The sequence below is a fragment of the Pan paniscus genome, chromosome 20 (genome assembly GCF_029289425.2).
Source record: "Pan paniscus chromosome 20, NHGRI_mPanPan1-v2.0_pri, whole genome shotgun sequence".
Classification (NCBI taxonomy): domain Eukaryota; kingdom Metazoa; phylum Chordata; class Mammalia; order Primates; family Hominidae; genus Pan; species Pan paniscus.
This window is the reverse complement of record NC_073269.2, coordinates 62,579,019-62,598,409: the sequence shown is the minus strand read 5'-3', so window position 1 is coordinate 62,598,409 and position 19,391 is coordinate 62,579,019. Positions and strand designations below refer to the sequence as shown.

Genomic DNA, 19,391 nt, shown 5'->3' with positions numbered 1-19,391 from the left:
ATTTGCCAAATCTGTCTATTTCATATACATGGCATCATCTACTGTGTGATCTTTTGTGTCTGCTTCTTTCACTCAGCACAGTGTTTTCAAGGTTCGGCCATGTTGTTGCACGTGCCAGGACCTCATTCCTCTTTTGGGGGCTGAATAATAATCCATTGTATGAATGCACTATGTTTTGTTTATCCTTTCATCAGTTGTTGGGCACAGTCACAGCCATCAGTGTATTCTCTATGATTGCTTTGACTAGAGTAGTTGCAACAGACCATATGACCTGAAAAGCCAACACGTAATATTTGGCCCTTCACAGAGAAAGTTTGCCAACCTCTTGCCTAATGGGTTGAAAGCACACCTTTATATGAAAATAACTATCTGGTTTGACCGGTGCTTTAATGTATGGTTGAAGAGAGCCTGAGAAACCATTCAACACCATTCATTTCCTTCAGCATCCTCCCCAGTGGAATCTGAAGGATTGCTGTTGGTTCCTGAACCAAAGCATTGCTTAGGTGAATCTTGAGGACTGAGGAGGACTTTTCTAGGTAGACAGAGATCAAGGAATCAATGTGTGCAATGGCATAATGGAGCGGGGAAAAAAATGTGATGTTTTGGGGGGAATCAGAAATGATTTAATATGGGGGGGCGTGGTGGCTCATGCCTGTAATCCCAGCACTTTGGGAGGCCGAGGTGGGTGGGTCACCTGAGGTCAGGAGTTCGAGACCAGCCTGGACAACATGGTGAAACTTCATCTCTACTAAAAATACAAAAATTAGCCAGGTGTGGTGGTGCATGCCTGTAATCCCAACTACTTGGGAGTCTGAGGCAGGAGAATCGTTTGAACCTGGGAGGCAGAGGTTGCAGTGAGCTGAGATTGGGCCACTGTGCTCCAGCCTGGGTGACAGAGTGAGCCTCCATCTCAAAAAAAAAAAAAAAAAAAAAGACTGGGAGCCACCGCTCACGCCTGTAATCCCAGCACTTTGGGAGGCTGAGGCGGGCGGATCACGAGGTCAAGAGATCGAGACCATCCTGGCCAACATGGTGAAACCCCGTCTCTACTAAAAGTACAAAACTTAGCTGGGCGTGGTGGCACTCGCCTGTAGTCCCAGCTACTTGGGAGGCTGAGGCAGGAGAATTGCTTGAACCCGGGAGGCGGAGGTTGCAGTGAGCCAAGATTGCGCCACTGCGCTCCAGCCTGGCGACAGAGCGAGACCCTGTCTCAAAAAAAAAGGTTTAATATGGACAGGGGATGGAATGTGGGTGGGGGGATCAAGAGAAGTGGAGAAAAGTTTAGAGAAGCAGGAGGAGCTTGGAGCCTGAGAACCCTTGGGTACCATGCCAGAGACCTGAACTTGATCAATGGGGCAGAGGCTTCCTGCCAGGTTCCCTGAAAACTTGGGATCTTTTAGGAATTCCACAAAGGTTTGCTTTGATTTTCATTTCAAAAATTAAACTATTTTTTAAAATAGGTGTGTACCCAAAATATAGCACATGGACTGAAATTTTTATTCACTGGAGAGACACACCAACCTGTTGCATGTTTTACATACAGACCTTGGGGAAAAAATTTTATTACCTGAAGGGCATGTACACTTCACAAGGCAAACTATTAGGCATTTGCAGTGACTTATCTCTGTGGGCTCAGATTTTTCTCCGTATGAACAATTAAAAGGAAACACTGCAAGATACGGGGTAAAAGAGAGTAACGTAAGACAGCAAAGGCCTTCTGTACCCTGTGCTTGCAAATCTCATCACCTCACTTCATCATAAGTAAATGTCACACAGTTAACCTTAGGAAAAGTACCTCTGGTAATGAAAAGCAACTTAGAATTTTTTATATATTGGGATTCCATGTAAGATTTCAGTAGAAAAGTGTTTTGGATTTTCTTTCTTTTGAAGTTTGAAAGACACTCTTCATAGTTGGTGAGTTTCCACTGGTGGATTTAAGCGGGACTGCAGCAGGGGTTGGGGGTATATCGCATGATCGAGTTGACATTTTTTAATGTAAAAAGGACACTGGGGATGCCAGGGAGAGGATGAAAGGCAGGCGACGTGGGAGAGGCCAGGGAGGAGCCTCTTTGTAGCTGTCAAGGGAAGAGAAATCTCCCATCTGCCCTTAGTACTTTCTCTGGCGACGTGGGAGAAGCCAGGGAGGAGCCTCTTTGTAGCTATCAAGGGAAGAGAAATCTCCCATCTGTCCTTAGTACTTTCTCTGGCAACAGGGGAGAGGCCGGGGGGGACCCTCTTTGCAGATACCGAGGGAAGAGAAGTCTCCCATCTGTCCTTAGTACTTTCTCTGGCGACGTGGGAGAGGCCAGGGAGGAGCCTCTTTGTAGCTAACAAGGGAAGAGAAATCTCCCATCTGTCCTTCGTACTTTCTCTGGCGATGCGGGAGAGGCCAGGGGGACCCTCTTTGCAGCTATCGAGGGAAGAGAAACCTCCCATCTGTCTTTCGTACCTTCTCTCCGTACCCTGGACCCTAGCCTTAACCAGGCTACCGTCATCTCATGGAAACTGAGTAGCCTCTTAACTGGCCTCTGCACTTCATGTCACTGGGACGTGTCTCTTTCCCACTGACAGCCTTTCCGTGGCTTCCCATGGCTCTGAAGGTTGGGTCTAAAATGCTTGCTCTAATCTTCCAGGTCTGAGGTGGTCTGCTGAGCATGTCACCCACACTCCTCCCATAGTGCCCTCCCACTCCTTCCCCCTTCTCCTGCCCCCATTTTTCTTTCTGACTCCAGGCACATCTAGGCCACTTTCCACCCCAGGGCCTTCGTACAAGCCAGTTCCTTCACCTGGAGGCTCTTTCACTTGTTTTCTGTGTATCTGACAACCCCTCGTTCTACAGGCCTTTGATTCATTGTCACTTTCCTAAAGAGGCTTTCCTTCATCACCCAACTATCCAGGGCAAGGTTCTTTAGTTCTCTTTTTCATCATATCCTGAGCTTTTCCTCTAGCTCTAAGTATCTCCTGTAATCATCTAATTGTTTTCTTGTGAGCTCAGGAATCTTGTCTGCCCCGTTCACCACTGCATCCAGGATGCATCAATGGGTCGTTATAAACACAGAATTATCATATGACCTAGCAATTCCACTCCTAGTTTGTACCCCAAAAGATTTTAAAACAGATATTCTAACATAACTTGTTCATAGCACCACGACTCACAACAGTCAAAAGGTGGGAGCAACCCAGTGCACTTTACCTGATGATGGATAAACAAAGTGTGCTATGTCCATGCCGTGGAGTGTTATCCAGCAGAAACGAATACAGTCCTGATACAAGGTATACCATGATGAACCTTGGAAATATTATGCCAAATGAATAAACCCAGATGCAAAGGGCCTCGTAGTGTATGATTCCATGTGTATGAAATGACCAGAGTAGGTGAGTTCTCAGAGACAGAGAGTAGACTAGTGGTTGCCAGGAACAGGGGGAAGAGACGATGTCTTGGTACAGAGTTCCCTTTTAGGATGATGAGAAGATTCTGGAAACAGATTAGTGGTGATGGCCACACAATATTTTGAGTGCACTGAATGTCACTAATGGTTAATTTTATGTCGTGTGTGTTGGGCCACAAGTCCTAAGACTTGTGAAAAAATTATAGAGTGAATTTATAAAGGAGTTCCTCCTGCCCGGCACGTCCCTGTCATTTACAATGTGTTTCCTTGCCCCTGTCAGGCAGTGGCTTGCAAGTAAGGGTGACGAACTTGGGACTTCTCATGGAATTCTGGGCTTCTATGATTGCAGCTTCCAAATCCACCTGTGTTCCTTACCTCAAATGCCAGGCAGTTGGGATGAACCTCCCCTAACCCCACCCCAGCGGTGGGAAAAGCCCACTTCCCTGCCATAGCATACCTGATGTCCAGTTCCAAGTTACAGTAGTGGCAGTAACACTTGGGAGGAAAAGTGAACCGGGAACAGAGAAAGAAACAGTTGGGGTGAGGCGAGTGGATTCCTTCCTTACCTCCCTTTCTCCCGATCCCCCTCTCGCTTCTTTCCCGTCCTCCCCCTCTGCTCTTTCCCTCTGGTTGTAACATCTTCTGGTCTTGCTTCTCTATTCAGCCCGCCTCTCTCCACTCCCACCTTCTTCCCCATCTTCCAGCCAGTTCTCCTCATCCCCATAAGCAGCACAATCCCCTAAGCTGGGGTTTCTCAGCCTCAGGTTCCTGACGTTTTGACCTGGGTTATTTTTGTCGTGGCGTGTTGTCCTGGGCCGTATGGCAGGTTGAGTGGCCTCCCTGGCCTCTGCCCACTGGATGCCAGTCGAGCTCCCTCCTCCAGCTGTCACAACCAATCCTGTGGTCCAGACACTGCTGAGTGTCTCCTGGGTGGCAACGTCACCCCCGTTTCAGAACCACTAGCATAACTGAAGTCACTGTCTCAGGCTCATCTCCCTGGTCTCTCCATTTTCCTTATTCCTCACACCCAGCACATAAGCAGTTCCTTTAGAACTGCTGCACGGCTCTCGTCTCCATGAGCACCGCCAGGTCCCCTGCCCTGGCTGGTTGGGCCTCCTCTCAGTGTGTCTCCTCCTCTCAGTCTGTCCGCTCCCACTCTCGCCCTGATTCCGATCCACTCTCCACAGGCAGCATTGAGAAGGATCCTTTGATAACTCAGAAGGGATCTTGCTGGTGGCTGTCCACCAGCTTAGAACACAAGCTTCCTTCTCGTGGTCTATGAGAACCTTACATGACCTGGACCCCCCTGCCTCTCTCAGGTCACATAGACGTTCCTTTGGTTCCTCGAAGGTACTCAGTGTGCTCCTGCCTCAGGGTCTGCTGTGCGTGCCTGCTTTGCTTGCAGTGGTTGCCCCCAAGCTGCTCTGAAGGCAAGATCCTTCCACTGTCTCATCTCTATGTCCAGACGTCACCTGCCCGGGGAAGGCTGCCCGTGGCCGTGGCTGCTCACTCTGTGATATCACCCTGATTTAGTTCATGTTTTTTGGAGCTGGCTGCTTGTTTCTCTGCAGTCCTCCTGCTATCCCAAACATGGGAGCCCTGGGGACTCAAGGACCTTATGGGTTCTGTTCTTCTCTGAGTCCCCAGCATCTAGGATGGGTCCTCTACACACGTGAATATTTGAAGACTGACTGAATCAATGAATGAAGGATGACTTGTCCTTCTTTCCATCCCTCCTTCCCTTCCTTCTTGCCTCCCTCCCTCCCTCCTTCCCTTCCTTCCTCCCTCCCTCCCTCCTTTCCTTCCTTTGTTTCTTTTTTTTTCTATTTAGTTTAATTTTTTGAGACAGAGTCTCACTCTGTCACCCAGGCTGGTGTGATCTTGGCTCACTGCAACCTCTGCTTCCCAGGTTCAAGTGATTCTCCTGCCTCAGTCTCCCGAGCAGCTGGGATTACAGGCATGCGCCACCATGCCCGGCTATTTTTTGTATTTTTAGTAGAGACAGGGTTTCACCATGTTGACCAGGCTGGTCTTGAACTCCTGACCTCGTGATCCAGCCGCCTCAGCCTCCCACAGTGCTGCGATGACAAGCGTGAGCCACCGTGCCCGACCTGGCTTGTAGTTTCTTGCACCCTGCCTTATTTTCACCTCTCTGAGTCTCGCACATGGTGTTTCTCTGGAATGCTTCCCCTGCTTCCCCTCCTCAATTGGCTAATTCCATTCTGTCCTTAACCCACAGCAGAGGTGTCACCTCCTGCAGAAAGGCTTCCATGAGCCCACACTTCTCCTAGGCTGAGATAAGCGCCACTGCCTCCTGCACTAGCACCTGCTCATGAAGTGCTACCACTCAGTGATCTGGTTCTCTCTGTGGATGTCTGCCTCCCTTACAGAATTAGGACCTTCTTGAAGGTAGCTCAACCATCAGAGTCCCCAGCAACCAGCAACAGGCTTGGTCCTTATGAACGTCCCTTAGAAAGAACAAGAGACAGCGACAGAAAGAGAGGCAGAATGAGTGACAGTATTTCAAAGGAGCCCCTGGGGCTGTGTTAGTGCAGAAGGGAGAAGTTTTATCCCAGTCTAGAGGGGGGAGGGAGGGAAGAAGGAGAGGGAGGGAAGAAGGAAAGAGAAGGAAGGAGAGAGAAGGAGGGAAGGAGGAAGGAAAGAACAGGGAGCGGGGGAAGAAAAGGAAGGGAGGAGGAGGGAGGGAGGAAGAGGGAGAGGAAGAAAAGGAAGCGGGGAGGGAGGGAGGAACGGGGAGGAAGAAAAGGAAGGGAGGGGGAAGGAGGGAGGAACAGGAAGAAGAAAAGGAAGGGAGGGGGAAGGAGGGAGGAAAGGGGGAGGAAGAAAAGGGAGGGAGGGAGGAAAGAAGGGCAGAGAGGGAAGAAGGATGGGAAGGAAGAAGGGAGGGAGGAAGCAGACGGAGGGAGGAAGGGAGAAAGGAAGGGAGAAAGGGAGGGATGAAGGGAGGAGGAGAGAATAGGGAGGGAGGAGAGAGAAGGAGGAAGGGAGGGAAGAAAAAGAGGAAAGGGAAGGAGGAAGGAAGGGGAGGGAGGCAGGAAGAAAGCAGAGGGAAGAAGGAGAGAGGAAGGAAGAATGCAATGAGAGATGGAGGCGGGTGGAAGAGTGGGAAGGAGAGAGTGTTTTACAGAAGGGCTCTCCCACCACTTCCTGCTTGGCACCTCTGAGGCGCCCTCCTTCGCTTCCTCTGTGCCCCCACTTCCCTCCTCTTTCCTTCCTCTCCTCACCCTCCTCCGCTCCGTGCTGCCTTCTTCTTACCCAGTCCCCTTTGTTGTAGGATACGAAGAGGTAGGTCATCACCATGTAGGCGCATTTCAGGAAGTTCCACGTGTTCTTCCTCTTGGGGAGTGGTTTCCTGGATGGGGTGGTGCCTGAGAAGGGTTTAACTGGAGAGAACCGTGGAGATGATTGATGCTGATGGCCTTCCCTTCCTGCCTTAGAGCTTCCTGTCACTGCTGTCTCTCCATTCTGATCTCCAAACTCACATCTCTGCCTGCCTCCTGAATTGAAATTTTGGTCCACACCCACCATCACTGCCAGCTTCCCCCTTCTTGGTTACCACCATACCCCAGACAAACAGTCAGGAATGCCTTTTGGCTCTCGCACCTCACATCCAAGACATCACCAAATCTGACCCTGTCTTGCCCAGATTTCTCACCAAACTGTCAGAGGGGTTTGAACCAGAGTGACTCCGTCTTGAATAGGGGCTGGGTAAAATGAGGCTGAGCCCTACTGGGCTACATTCCCAGTAGGTTAAGGCATTCTTAGTCACAGGATGACAATAGGAGGTTGGCACAAGATACAAGTTGCAAAGACCCTGCTGATAAAACAGGTTGTGGTAAAGAAGCTGCCAAAACCCACCGAAACCAAGATAGCGATTCAAGTGACCTCTGGTGGTCCTCGCTGCTCATTATATACTAATTATAATGCATTAGCAGGCTAAGAGACACGCCCACCAGTACCATGGCAGTTCACAGATGGCATGGCAACTTCAGGAAGTTCCCCTACTGGCCTAAAAAGAGGAGGCACCCCCAGCTCCAGGAAATCTCCACTCCTTCCCTGGAAAACTCATAAATAATCCACCCCTTGTTTATCATATATTCAGGAAATAACTATAAGGAGACTCAGTCCAGCAGTCCTTGCTGCTGCTCTGCCTATGGAGTAGCCAGTCTTTTATTCCTTTACTTTCTTAATAAACTTGCTTTCACTTTATGGACTTGCCTCAAATTCTTTCTTGCACGAGATTCAAGAACCCTCTCTGGGGGTCTTGATCGGGACCCCTTTCTGGTAACAAAACCACCACCTCTCCCCCATCCCCAGGCTTCAGGCTCTGCTCTTGATGGCTGCCTCTGCCCCCTACGCCATCCTTTCTCTTTCTCATCCATCTCCCACATGAGTGCCAGCAGGATCTTTCTAGCACCAGATCTGACCGTGTCGCTTTCTTATGTCAAACCTCATGAGGTGCAAGAGTGTTTCTTTCGCCTGTGTAACATTTTTCCCTTGTCTTTTTATTTTAAAAGTATTACATTCAGAAAATCTCATTTTTTTTTACACGTAAACCTGTCTGTCTAAACAGGTTTCCAATCAAAAAATAAAACATTACCAGTGTACAGGCAAATGCAAATCGAAAACGAAAAAAAATGAATTCTCCCTGTTGAAAATTCAGGAAGCGATTACTCCTTGTCCCCTTTGCCTAGAGCATTTACTTTAGAAAATTTTGCCGTTGCAAGTCTCTCTCTCTTCAACGTTTACACTAATCTTTTTCAAAGCTAAGTAAGCCTGCGGCCAGCATTATGACCCAGGAGGGTGTTTTCAAGGACCTCGAAACATCTTCCCCAGCTTCTTGTTGGGAGGGGATGGAGCCTAACTTTGGTGGGCACCTCACCCCAAGTAGCAAATCTACCTCCTGTGATAAAGATACTAGAAGTTTATTTTTCCCTTGGATTAAGCCAATTAACAAACACAGTTGGCTATCCCAATAACCAAGTGAATTTACGGTGAACCATGTACAGCAAATAGGGCTGTCAAGTTCTTTAACTTGAGGACTAGCTGTTGTTTATCTTGAGAGCAGGTATGTAATAAGTTGTATCTGCTTGGCTATATAAAAGGGTGAAATTTTTTTTTTCTGTCTTTGCAGTCTCTTCGCATATCATGTTCTGGTTTAATGCTTACCCATTAATAAAACTATTTTCTTTCTCTTCTACCTGGGTGGAGAAGAACTCTGGGTTTGGAGGATATTTTGTTTTTAATTATATTTCACCAACACCAGCATATCCCAAGCCTCTCAGATATACTCTCCCAATCAAAGGTACACAATCACATCTATAAAAAATGAGGCTCATCTTTCTTTCTTCACAATCCTTTTGCCTAGTATTACCTTTCTCTTGCCTGGCTAGGATTTGCACTGGATAGAACATTCAGTTCAATGTGAAATGCAAGTGGTGATAGCAAGAACGTCTCATCTGTGATCTCAGAGGGAACATGTTCTACACCCTCAGCCCTCTGTGTCGCTGGACTCTGCATCTGAGGACCCAGCCAAAAACTGGTCAAAAATACTTTTTAAAATCCCAATAAAAATAGCAATACAACAATAAAAACAATACAAAAATATAACAGTATAATAACTAAGGAGCATTTACATTGTATTATAAGTAATCTAGAGATGATTTAAAGTGTGCAGGAGGCTGTGCATAGGTTAAATGCAAGCATTATGCTATTTATATCACGGACTTGAACATCAAGGAATTTTGCTATCTGCGGGGAGGTCCTGGACCCAACCCCTGAGGATACTGAGGGACAACTGTGTTTTACCTTAAACAGCTTGTTCTTTGTAAGTTTTTGGTGGCTATTCCTTATTATATTAAGCTGTTCTCTCTACTCCTAGCTAGCTGAGATTTTTTTTTTTTTAAATCATGAACAAGGCCGGGCATGGTGGCTTATGTCTGTAATTCCAGCACTTTGGGAATCTGAGGCGGGAGGCTCACTTGGGCCCAGGAATTTGAGACCAGCCTGGGCAACATAGGGAGACCCAAACTCTACAAAAAATTTAATAAATTAGCTAGGTGTGGTGTCTCATGCCTGTGGTCCCAGCTACTCAGAGGCTGTAGAGGGGAGGATCACTTGAGCCTAGGAGTTTAGGGCTGTGGTGAGCCGTGATCATACCACTGCACTCCAGCCTGGGCAACAAAGCTAGACCGTGTCTCAAAAAAAAATAATGTAAGCTGTAAAATCTTACCATATTCTTTTTCTGTATCTACTGAAATGATAATGTGCTTGTTTTCTTTTATGTTAATACGGTGGGAATACAATATATTTGTTTTTACCTATTAAACCATTGTTGCATTGTTGGAATAAAGTGAATTTAGTCATGATTGTTTAACATGTATTGCCAAATTGCACTTGCTAATATTTAGTCTAGGATTTTCCATCTATATTTATGAGAAAGATTGGCCTGAAATTTTCCTTTTTCGTATTTGTCAGATCTTTTATCAAGGTTATTCTGTCCTAAAACCGAGTTGGGAAATGACTGTTTTTAATTTTCTGGAAGATTTCCTGTAAGATCAATGTGATTTCTTCCTTTTAATTCACTATTAAAGCTAACTTGATCCTGAAAGACTTTTTTGTGTGTGGTAAGGCTATTTAATTACAGGTGGCATTTCTTTAATAGATAGAGGATTATTCAGATTTTTTTTTTTTTGAGATGGAGTCTTGCTCTGTTGCCAGTCTGGAGTACAGTGGCACGATCTCAGCTCACTGCAACTTCCGCCTCCCAGGTTCAAGTGATTCTCCTGCCTCAGCCTCCCAAGTAGCTGGGACTACAGGCACCCGCCACCACGCCTGGCTAATTTTTTTGTATTTTTAGTAGAGACGGGGTTTCACCAGACGGGGTTTCATCATGTTGGGTGGGATGGTCTCAATCTCCTGACCTTGTGATCTGCCTGCCTCGGCCTCCCAGAATGCTGGGATTACAGGCGTGAGCCACCGCGCCCAGCCCAGATTTTTTATATCATTTCATTTGTTTTTGGTAATTTGTGTTTTTTTGGGATTTTGTCCGTTTTATCTAAACTTTCAATTTTATTGGCATAAAGTTTCTCCAATGATCACCTTATTGTTATTTTGTTACCTGCAAGATCTGCTATGATACTCTCTTCTTCCTTCCAAATATTGGCAGTTTGTTTCTCCTCTATTTTTTCTTATCAGTAATGCTAGAGGATTAAATTTGTATTACGCTTTTCAAAAGAACCAACCATTAGTGTTGTTCTGGCTTTTTTTTTTTTTTTGAGACTTGCTCAGTTACCCAGGCTGGATGCAGTGGCACAATCACGGCTCACTGCAGCCTCCACCTCCCCAGCTCAAATAATCCTCCTGCCTCAGCCTCCCGGGTAGCTGGGACCACAGGTGCTGCCACCATGCCCGGCTCTGCCTACTTTAAAACGCACATCTCCACCATCTGGATCACTTGGTGGCTTGCTGCTATTTTCTGGTTTTCCGGCCCTCAGTCCTATCACCCAGGACTTAGCTTGGTAATTTCCATGTCGGGAAGAGAGGACTCACAGTCCACAGAAGCAGCAGCTGGGATAGAAATGTCTCCCACTCACATCTCAGTATGTTGGGTCTCCTCGATGCCCATGAGCAGTGTGAAAGGGGCAGTGGCTTGCAGACTTTGGATGCCCTTCAGGAAGGCAGCCTCTCAGGTACCAAAGCCCCTGCAGGGCCTTGATTACCTGAAATCTTCTCTTCTAAGGCTTTATCATAGCCCAGACAGAAGGGACACACTGTCTTATAGATGAGGAATGGTACGACCCCAAGCACTTACCTTCCTCCTTGCAGCCACTTGTTTCTTCTAAAAATGAAGAGATGGAGGAGAAAAAGAAGCAGGAAGAGAAGGAGGAAGAGGAAAGGAAGAAAGGGAGGGAGAGAGGGAGGGAGGAAGAGGAAGAGGAAAGGAAGAAAGGGAGGGAGAGAGGGAGGGAGGAAGAGGAAGAGAAGGAGAAAAGAAAGGAAAAGAAACCATCGGTGAATTATGAAGTGGGTGGAGACCAAACTCTAAATAGTGCTTCCTGGTGCCTCGAATGGGGAGAGAAGAGAATAAAGTTAGTCTCCTTGTGTCCCTGGATCCCAGGGACTCAGCTGCCTCAGGGCCTTTGCATATACTGTTCTCTCTTCCTGGAATGCCTTTCCTCCAGTTATCTCTGGCTCACCTGCCCTTCTTCTTCAAGCCTTTGCTCACATGTCGTGTTCCCTGATCGCCCTTTAAAAACTTTTTTTTTTTTTTAGGCAGAGTTTTGCTCTTGTCACCCAGGCTGGAGTGCAATGGCATGATCTCGGCTCACTGCAACCACTGCTTCCCAGGTTCAAGCGATTTTCCTGCCTCAACCTCCCGAGTAGCTAGGATTACAGGTGCACACCACCATGCCCAGCTAATTTTTTCTATGTTTACAAAATTTGTTTCAAAATAATTGTTTGTATTTTAGTAGAGACGGAGTTTCACCTTGTTGGCCAGGCTGGTCTCGAACTTCTGACCTCAGGTGATCCACCCACGTCGGCCTCCCAACGTGCTGGGATTACAGGCATGAGCCACCATGCCCAGCCAAAAAACTTAAGTTTCCCGCACTGCGTTTCCATCCCCATTACTCTATTGTCTCCATAGGACATAATAGCCTCCAGCAGACCTATAACTACTGCTCTTTGTTTTTTCTCCTCTGATTGGAATACACGTTTCACTTGGTCACAGACTTCTGTCTGTTTTATCCTCTGCTGCATCTCTAACACCTAGAATAACATTTGGTACAGGAGAGCTAACATCAGTTAATATCTGTTGGACAAATAAAAACATGTTAAACATTTATGATGCAGATGATGATACGGATAAAGAGTGTAGGGTCTGATGATATTTAAGGGCCCCCCCACCATAGAAAAAACCAGTACCTGTATATTTCTGTGCACAGGAGTGAACACGAAATAGCAGTCACCAGATTTACCATGCAGTACTTGGAGGCTCAGCAAGCCTAAGGAGGACAGGGGCATACAACGCGAGTCAGAAGGGACAGCATGATAAACACTTCCAGACCAGCAGGTCCAGCAGGCTCGCCCCAAGCCACTCCTCCTCCGAGAAGCCCTGCTGGATTGCCCGCATCGTCCTCTTGCACACTGTCCCCACTGCCACCTCCCCCCGTGCCACACAGATTCCTGTTGTAGTTTAACTGCCTGTTACTTTTCCATCTCCCCACCTCCGCTAGACTGTGAGTTGACGTGAGGGTGTGAGCTTGTCAGATCCATCTTTCAGCTTTCCACCACCCTGCCCAGCCCTAAAAAGCATTCCTCCCAAACCAGCTTCCTACAGAGTCCCGGGGCAGGCATGGAGTGAGGTGTTACCTAGGATCTCTGATGATGTCCATCCAGGAGATGGGGTCCAGGAAGCAAGACAGGTCAGGGGAGCAGACAGGCCCAGAGTGTGGAGTTCCCAGGAGCCATGGAAGAGGAGGCCACATGTAGGGAAAAATCACAACATCAGAAGACAGAGCGATGGGAGCACAGGAGAGCAGAGCCCTGGGTGGGTCGTGCTGAGTAGTCAGGACATGCCACAGTGAACAGCGCAGAACAGTCAGAGGCTGCTTCGTGTGGGTTGCAGGGACGTGCAGTGACTTGCAGGATTTGCACCGCAGCAAGGTTAGGCTGGGAAGGAAGCCGCCACGCCATTCCCATCTCTTCTGTTTGTTTTTGTTTTGTTTTTTGTTTTTTAGACGGAGTCTTGCTCTGTTGCCTAGACTGGGGTGCAGTGGGACGATCTCGGCTCACTGCAACTTCTGCCTCCCGGGTTCAAGCGATTCTCCTGCCTCAGCCTCCTGAGTAGCTGGGAGCACAGGCACCAGCAACCACACCCGGCTAATTTTTGTATTTTTAGTAGAGACGGAGGTTTCACCACGTTGGCCAGGCTGGTCTAGAACTCCTGACCTGAGGTGATCCGCCCGCATCAGCCTCCCAAAGTGCTGGGATTACAGGTGTGAGCTACCATGCCAGGCCTTTTTTCCATGTATTTTGTGTCACTCTAATGTAGGCACCTACATACTCATCCAGGGGTGGCACATTCCATCCCACCACCCGTTGTTGTTTTCTGAACTTTGTTTTTTAATAACAACTTGACTGGTATATTAATATCATTCACATAACTTACGACTCACCCATCAAGTGTACAAGACAGTAGTTTTTAGGACATTCACAAAGCTGTGCATCCATCACCACAATCAATTTTAGAACGTTTTCATCACCTGAAAAAGAAACCGTGTACCCGTTGGCCATTGCCTCCAAACCTGGTGCCCCTGAGCAGTCACTCCCCATCTCTCTGGGCTCACCCCCCTCTCCCGCGGTCCTAGGCAACCACTAAACTGCTTTCCCTATCTGTGGACTTGCCTGCTGTGGACATGTCGTAGAGATAGAGTCATACCCTATGTGCTTTTGTGTCTGGCTTCTTTGACTGAGCACTGTGTTTTCAAGGCGCGTTTATGTTGTGTCCTGTGTCAGCACTTTCTTTGTGGCTGAATAACATTCCATTGTATGAATAGACACATTTTATTTACCCATTCATCGGTGGGTGGACATCCTGACACTTGCTTTTGTAGATGAAGTTTTATTGGAACAGAGCCATGCCCATTCACAATGTGTTGTCTACTGCTTTTGTAAATAAAGTTTTATTGGCACACAGCCATGCCCATTCACTGTGTGTTGTCTGTGGCTGCTTTCAGGCCACAAAGGCAGCATTGAGTAGTGAGTGGCAGCAGAGACCACCTGGCCCTGAAAGCCTAAGATATTTACTATTTAGCGCTTTACAGAAAACAGAAAAAAAAATGCTGATTGATCCCTGCCTTATGTCATTGAATTCTCAAACAAGCAAAAAATATTATCTCCATTAATCAGGTAGGAAAATAGAATCTAAGGGAGTTTGGGTAAGTTACGCCCACATTATAGATGATGGGAGTAGAGTTCCCACCCAGGCCTCTTTGCCTTAAAACTCAGGCTGTCTCCACCGAACCACTTGCATCCTGGGTTAATGTGAGGGTCTGGGAGAAAGATCCCACGTGAATCGCCCAGTACAGAGCTTGGCACCTGGTGGGCCCTTAGGCAGGTGTTTGGGATTTTCCTGCTGGGTTTGGCTTTTGCTCGTTACTGGAGCAGGGCTGGGTCTGCTTGGCACCTGGTGGGCCCTTAGGCAGGTGTTTGGGATGTTCCTGCTGGGTCTGCTTTCAGTTTGCAAAGTGCTGTCAGTGCAGCATGAGGACGGAGGCTGGAGAAGGGCCTGGGAAAAGGAGCGAAAGGAGCAAGGCAGAGGGGCCTCCTGCAGACATGGGAGTGTTCAGAACAAAGGTAAATGAGGCGGTCTTCACAGCCCCTTGCTGAGCTCTTATCCCGTGCCAGACATTTTATTCAGCGGGGGTTTCTCAACCTCCAGACGAGTGACATTTGGGGCTGGATAGTTTTTTTGTTGTGGGGGTGGGGTGTCCTGTGCATTGTAGGATGTGTAGCAACATCTCGAGACTCCCCCCGTTAGATGCCGTTAGCCTCCCCTACCACCTCCCTGAGTCCTCACAACCAAAAATATCTCTAGGCATTGCCAGGTGTCCCCTGAGGGGCGAAATCTCCCCAGTTGGGAATCATCCTGCCAAGTGCATGATCCTGTTTACTCCTCACAACCATATGAGGCTGGAACTATTATGTGCATTGTACCGACCAGGGGGCTGAGCCCTTCAGGAGGCGAGGGTCCGAAGCCCACAGAACTAGAAAGTGGTGCAGTCAGGACTGGCGCCCACAGTGCACACTCTCTGCCAGTTCCTCTTTCCCTTTCTTAGCATAATTTTATCTTCCTTACAATATATACAACATACAATTATAATGATAATACTTCCAGTGTAGGGATGAGGCAGGGACCTCGTTAGTCTGAGCCGCTTTGAACACTTTTGAGTTTGCATTGTTTAATAGCACCGTTTGGGATCCAGACTGGGCTTAAGTTATTCTCTGCACCTGACTGGCTGTGTGACCATGAGCAAGCGACTCTCCCTCTCTTACCACAGTGTTCTCAGTTGTAAAACAAGGACGATGACTTGGGGACTGTCATGAGTCAAGCACTTAACAACCATGCCTGGTACCCAGAACGTGCTCTTGAGCTGCAGGATACCATTTTTCAATTTGTTTTTTCACATCAGGATGTCTTGGGTTTCACTGAGGCTCAAGCTGCATAGAAGTGGGGTTTGGAGGTGGGTGTGGGGCATGGACAGGATGGTGTCTCAGAACTGGGGTTTAGATGGCTTTGAATGTGGACCAAAAGAAGAGTGTGTCCTCAGCTGAAAGGTAGAATCAACCCAAAATTCAATCAGTGGATGATTGGATTAAAAAATGCAGTCTATCCATGCAATGGAGTATTACTCAGCCATGAAAAGGAGTGAAGCACTGTCACAGGCCACAATGTGGCTGAACCTTGAGGACACTGTGCTGAGTGATGAAGCCAGACACAAAAGACCACATCGTGTACGATTCTACTTCTATGAGGTACCTAGAATCCTCAAACTTGCAGAGACAGAAAGTGAAATGGTGGTTGCTGGGGCTGAGGTCAGAGGGAGAATGGGGACTGACTGTTTAATGGGTACTTTTTTTTTGGTGGGGCAGTGATTATAAAGTTCTGGAGTCAGTGGTGATGGTTGCACACCATTGTGTGTGTACCAAGGGCCACTAAATCGCACACTTTAAAGTGGTTAAGGTGGGTGCAGTGGCTTGTGCCTGTGATCCCAGTGCTTTGGGAGGCTGAGGTAGGAGGATTGCTTGAGCCCCGGAATTGAAGACCAGCCTTGGCAACAAAGCAAAACAAAAAAGTAAAAAAAAAAAAAAAAAAGTAAAAACAGACAAAAAACCCAAAAATAATTAGCTAGGTGTGATGATGCACACCTGTAGTCCCAGCTCCTCAGGAGGCTAAGAAAGAAGGATCGCTTGAGCCCAGGAGGTCTGCACCACTGTGCTCCAGCCTGGACAACAGAGCGAGATCCTGTCTCTAAAAAATGAAAACAAGTTACAATGGTAAATTTCATGTTTTGTATATTTTACTACCATTTCAAGACTTTTTAAAAGATGTGTGTTACCCACTTGTGGCAAACAGTGACTTTTTCAGGGAACAGCATGATGAAATGGTCAGAGATGTTCTTGGGGAAAATAAGTCTGAGCCACACAGCAGTGGGAGGAAGCACAGCACCGTGGTTAAGCAGCCGAGTCACGCAGCCCAGGATCCGTAACCCACTGTCACTGCTGGGATGCCCAGCCTTGACCTAGTTACCTAACCTTTATACCTCAGTCAAGTGCAGATGAATAATACTTGCCTTGTGAAGAAGTTGTGGGGAATAACTACACATAACACATTGAAAAGTGCTGCTCTGGTGCCTCGCGCCTGGCACCTAGAAAGCTCTTTGTAAATTTCCGTCACTGTCATCACCATCCTCATCATGGCATTACATGAATGCCTGATTCGAGGAGGGATTGGTTTCCATGAGACATCCCATCTATTTGAAGATGATGGTAATATAGCTATTTTTTCCCAGTTCTTGAGTTTAAAAAAAAAAAGATGGTCAAAAGCTGAGAGTTGATCCATGGCTAAGAGTGGACCTCCCTTGGCAGAGATGAGAACAGGAGCAAAACAGAAGGGGTCAAATGTGAAACAAGACTCTTACGTTTCAGTGCTGTTGAGATGAGATGCCAGGAGCAGAAGATCCAGTGGGCATTGTTGGGCAGCAGTGGAGGCACCGAGAGGAGAGGAAAAGGAAGAAATTAATAACACCTTCTTCCTAGCTCCTCCCACCCTGTGGTTCTCAAAACAGATGTTCCCAAAAAAGAGAAATAAAGTGTCTTCCAGATTAATGCGATAGGCTGGGGCCCAGGGTGGGTGACTCGAGATGCTTCTTTGAGACTTTACTCCTTTAGAGACACATTAATCCAGGTGGACAGAAGCCCCAGGTATTCAGTTTCCGTGGGGATTCATCTTCCAGAGATTAGGAACATACTAGAGCATCCCTTTGAGTCTCCAGGGTTCTCTCTCATTTCTCCCCCGAGGGTCAGGAGGGAGCTTGAGGAAGGAGCAAGGCGCCCCTCTTTGGTTCTCTTCTCAATGGCCCTCCCAACAAATATGTACAACTCAATGCTTTCTTGTCTTCTGGGGCAACGGTCCTGTGAGCTCGGGGACGTGATATGCCAAGGGCTCACATACTCAGTCCTGCATGTAGCCCCAGACCCACCGTATCCCAGACACACCCTCGCGGCTCTCCACACAATCTGGGGCTTGCAGCCCACCCTGAAACCCCTTCAGAGAGGGGAGCAGCAGATGGAGGGTCCCTCTCAACTTGTGTTCTACATTGAGAAGAACTATCCAAAGATTCCCTTCTTTGGATAGTTGCCTCTTCTTCCCAGCACCTGAAAACTTCCAAGTGACCCATAGGAAAGGAAAAATAACTTACTTTTTACTGGAGGAAGTAGCAGAACCAGCATTCGGGGAGTCAGTGTGGAGAAGAGTGAGCAAGAGAATAGAATCAGCAGTATAGGACATTCAATTATTCCTCCATTCAATATCGTAAAACTATTTTAAACTGTTTATGTATTTATATTTCATAGAGCAGGGGGTCTCCCTATGTTGCCCAGGCTGATCTTAAACTCCTGGGCTCAAGCCTTCCTCCCACCACAGCCTCCCAAAGTGCTGGGATTATAGGCATGAGCCACCGTGTTCAACCCAAAGAATCACCATTTGGGAAGCAAACTCAAGAGCTTAGAGTTCCATCACAGACATCCTCCGTCTTTAGATATGAAGTAGGGTCCTAGGCCGTAATTTTAAACAAAGACCCTGAGAAGCACTGCTCTAGCTCAGAGGTCAACAAATGTCTGACCTCTAAAGGCTCAGACAGTAAATAGTGTAGGCTTTGCAGGCCACATGGCCCCAGTCACAACTATGCAGCTCTGCCATTAGAGCACAAAGACAACTACAAATAATACCTAAATGAATGGGTGTGATTGTGTGTCAATAAAACTTTATTTATAAAAACAAGCAGTGGGCCTTTCTGCTGAGTCCTACTTTATCTCAGTAGTTCTCAAACCATCTGAGCCAAACCATCAGAAGCACCTGAGAAACCTTTTGAAAGGACAGATTCCTGGGACCCACCCCTTGGTATTCTCATGCAGAAGGTCCAGGTAGAACAAAGAAATCTGTCTTTTTGAAAAAGTTTCAGATAATTAGCCAGTTTGGGGAAACCACTCTTTATAACTTGGGTTCCATTTGACCAGTGCTCTTGGGAGAATTCAGTTATATAATAGAGGCAGGTTCTCCAGTATTCATTTTCTTCAGCTCCTTCTAATGAGCAAAAATAACATGAATTAGAGGTACAAGAAACATTTGTGAGGGTCAGAAGTGGTGGCTCCTGCCTGTAATCCCAGCACTTTGGCAGGCCGAGATGGGAAGATTGCTTGAGCCCAAGAGTTCAAGATCAGCCTGAGCAACATGGTGAGACCCTGTCTCTACAAAAATGTAAAATATTAGCTGGGTATGGTGGTGTGCACCTGTAGTCTCAGCTACTCAGGAGGCTGAGGCAGGAGGATTGCTTGAGCCTGGGGGGTCTAAGTTGCAGTAAGCTATGATTGCACTACTGTGCTCCAGCCTGGGCAACAAAGTGAGAACCCATCTCAAAAAAACCCAAAAACAAACAAACAGACCACCACACACAAGAGAAACATTTGTGTGGTCCAACTATGTGCCATACAGTTTTCTAGGACATGTACTAAAAGATGGACAAGTCTTTGGCCTCAAGGATCAGTACTTATGGGAAGAGGGGTCTCTCTCCGTCTTACCCGAACTAGAGTATAAATACGTCTGTCTTCCGAAGAGACTGCTCCACCATCTTTCTTCCTTGAAATTTCCCCTCCCCTCTGTAAAGGGCCTGGCCCCTTTCTGTCCCCCAGACTATCATT

The 19,391-nt window shown here is 47.3% G+C and overlaps 2 protein-coding genes across 26 annotated transcripts in view; one reads left to right on the top strand and one right to left on the bottom strand.

Moving 5' to 3' along the window:
- The window catches only part of ZSCAN5A (zinc finger and SCAN domain containing 5A), a 91,697-nt gene that overhangs the window by 5,717 nt on the left and 66,589 nt on the right, over positions 1-19,391 (top strand). Inside the window, exon 3 of one of the 23 annotated variants that reach the window (XR_010110938.1) lies at positions 11,685-12,136. The exons of the other annotated variants lie outside the window; for them this stretch is intronic. The gene's annotated coding sequence lies outside the window, so the exon portion shown is untranslated. Of the gene's footprint in view, positions 1-11,684; positions 12,137-19,391 lie in introns of those variants that run through there. 23 annotated transcript variants of the gene reach the window in all.
- EDDM13 (epididymal protein 13) overlaps positions 1-19,391 on the bottom strand; it is a 39,960-nt gene that overhangs the window by 4,017 nt on the left and 16,552 nt on the right. The window contains exons 7-12 of one of the 3 annotated variants that reach the window (XM_014342903.5): positions 17,894-17,899; positions 12,783-12,791; positions 12,389-12,415; positions 11,224-11,250; positions 6,666-6,793; positions 3,847-3,884 (exon numbers count right to left, since the gene is read on the bottom strand). In XM_014342903.5, coding sequence (XP_014198389.2) covers positions 3,847-3,884; positions 6,666-6,793; positions 11,224-11,250; positions 12,389-12,415; positions 12,783-12,791; positions 17,894-17,899 — 235 coding nt within the window. Of the gene's footprint in view, positions 1-3,846; positions 11,251-12,335; positions 18,659-19,391 lie in introns of those variants that run through there. The other 2 variants (XR_010110940.1, XR_008622177.2) reach the window with 2 other exon arrangements.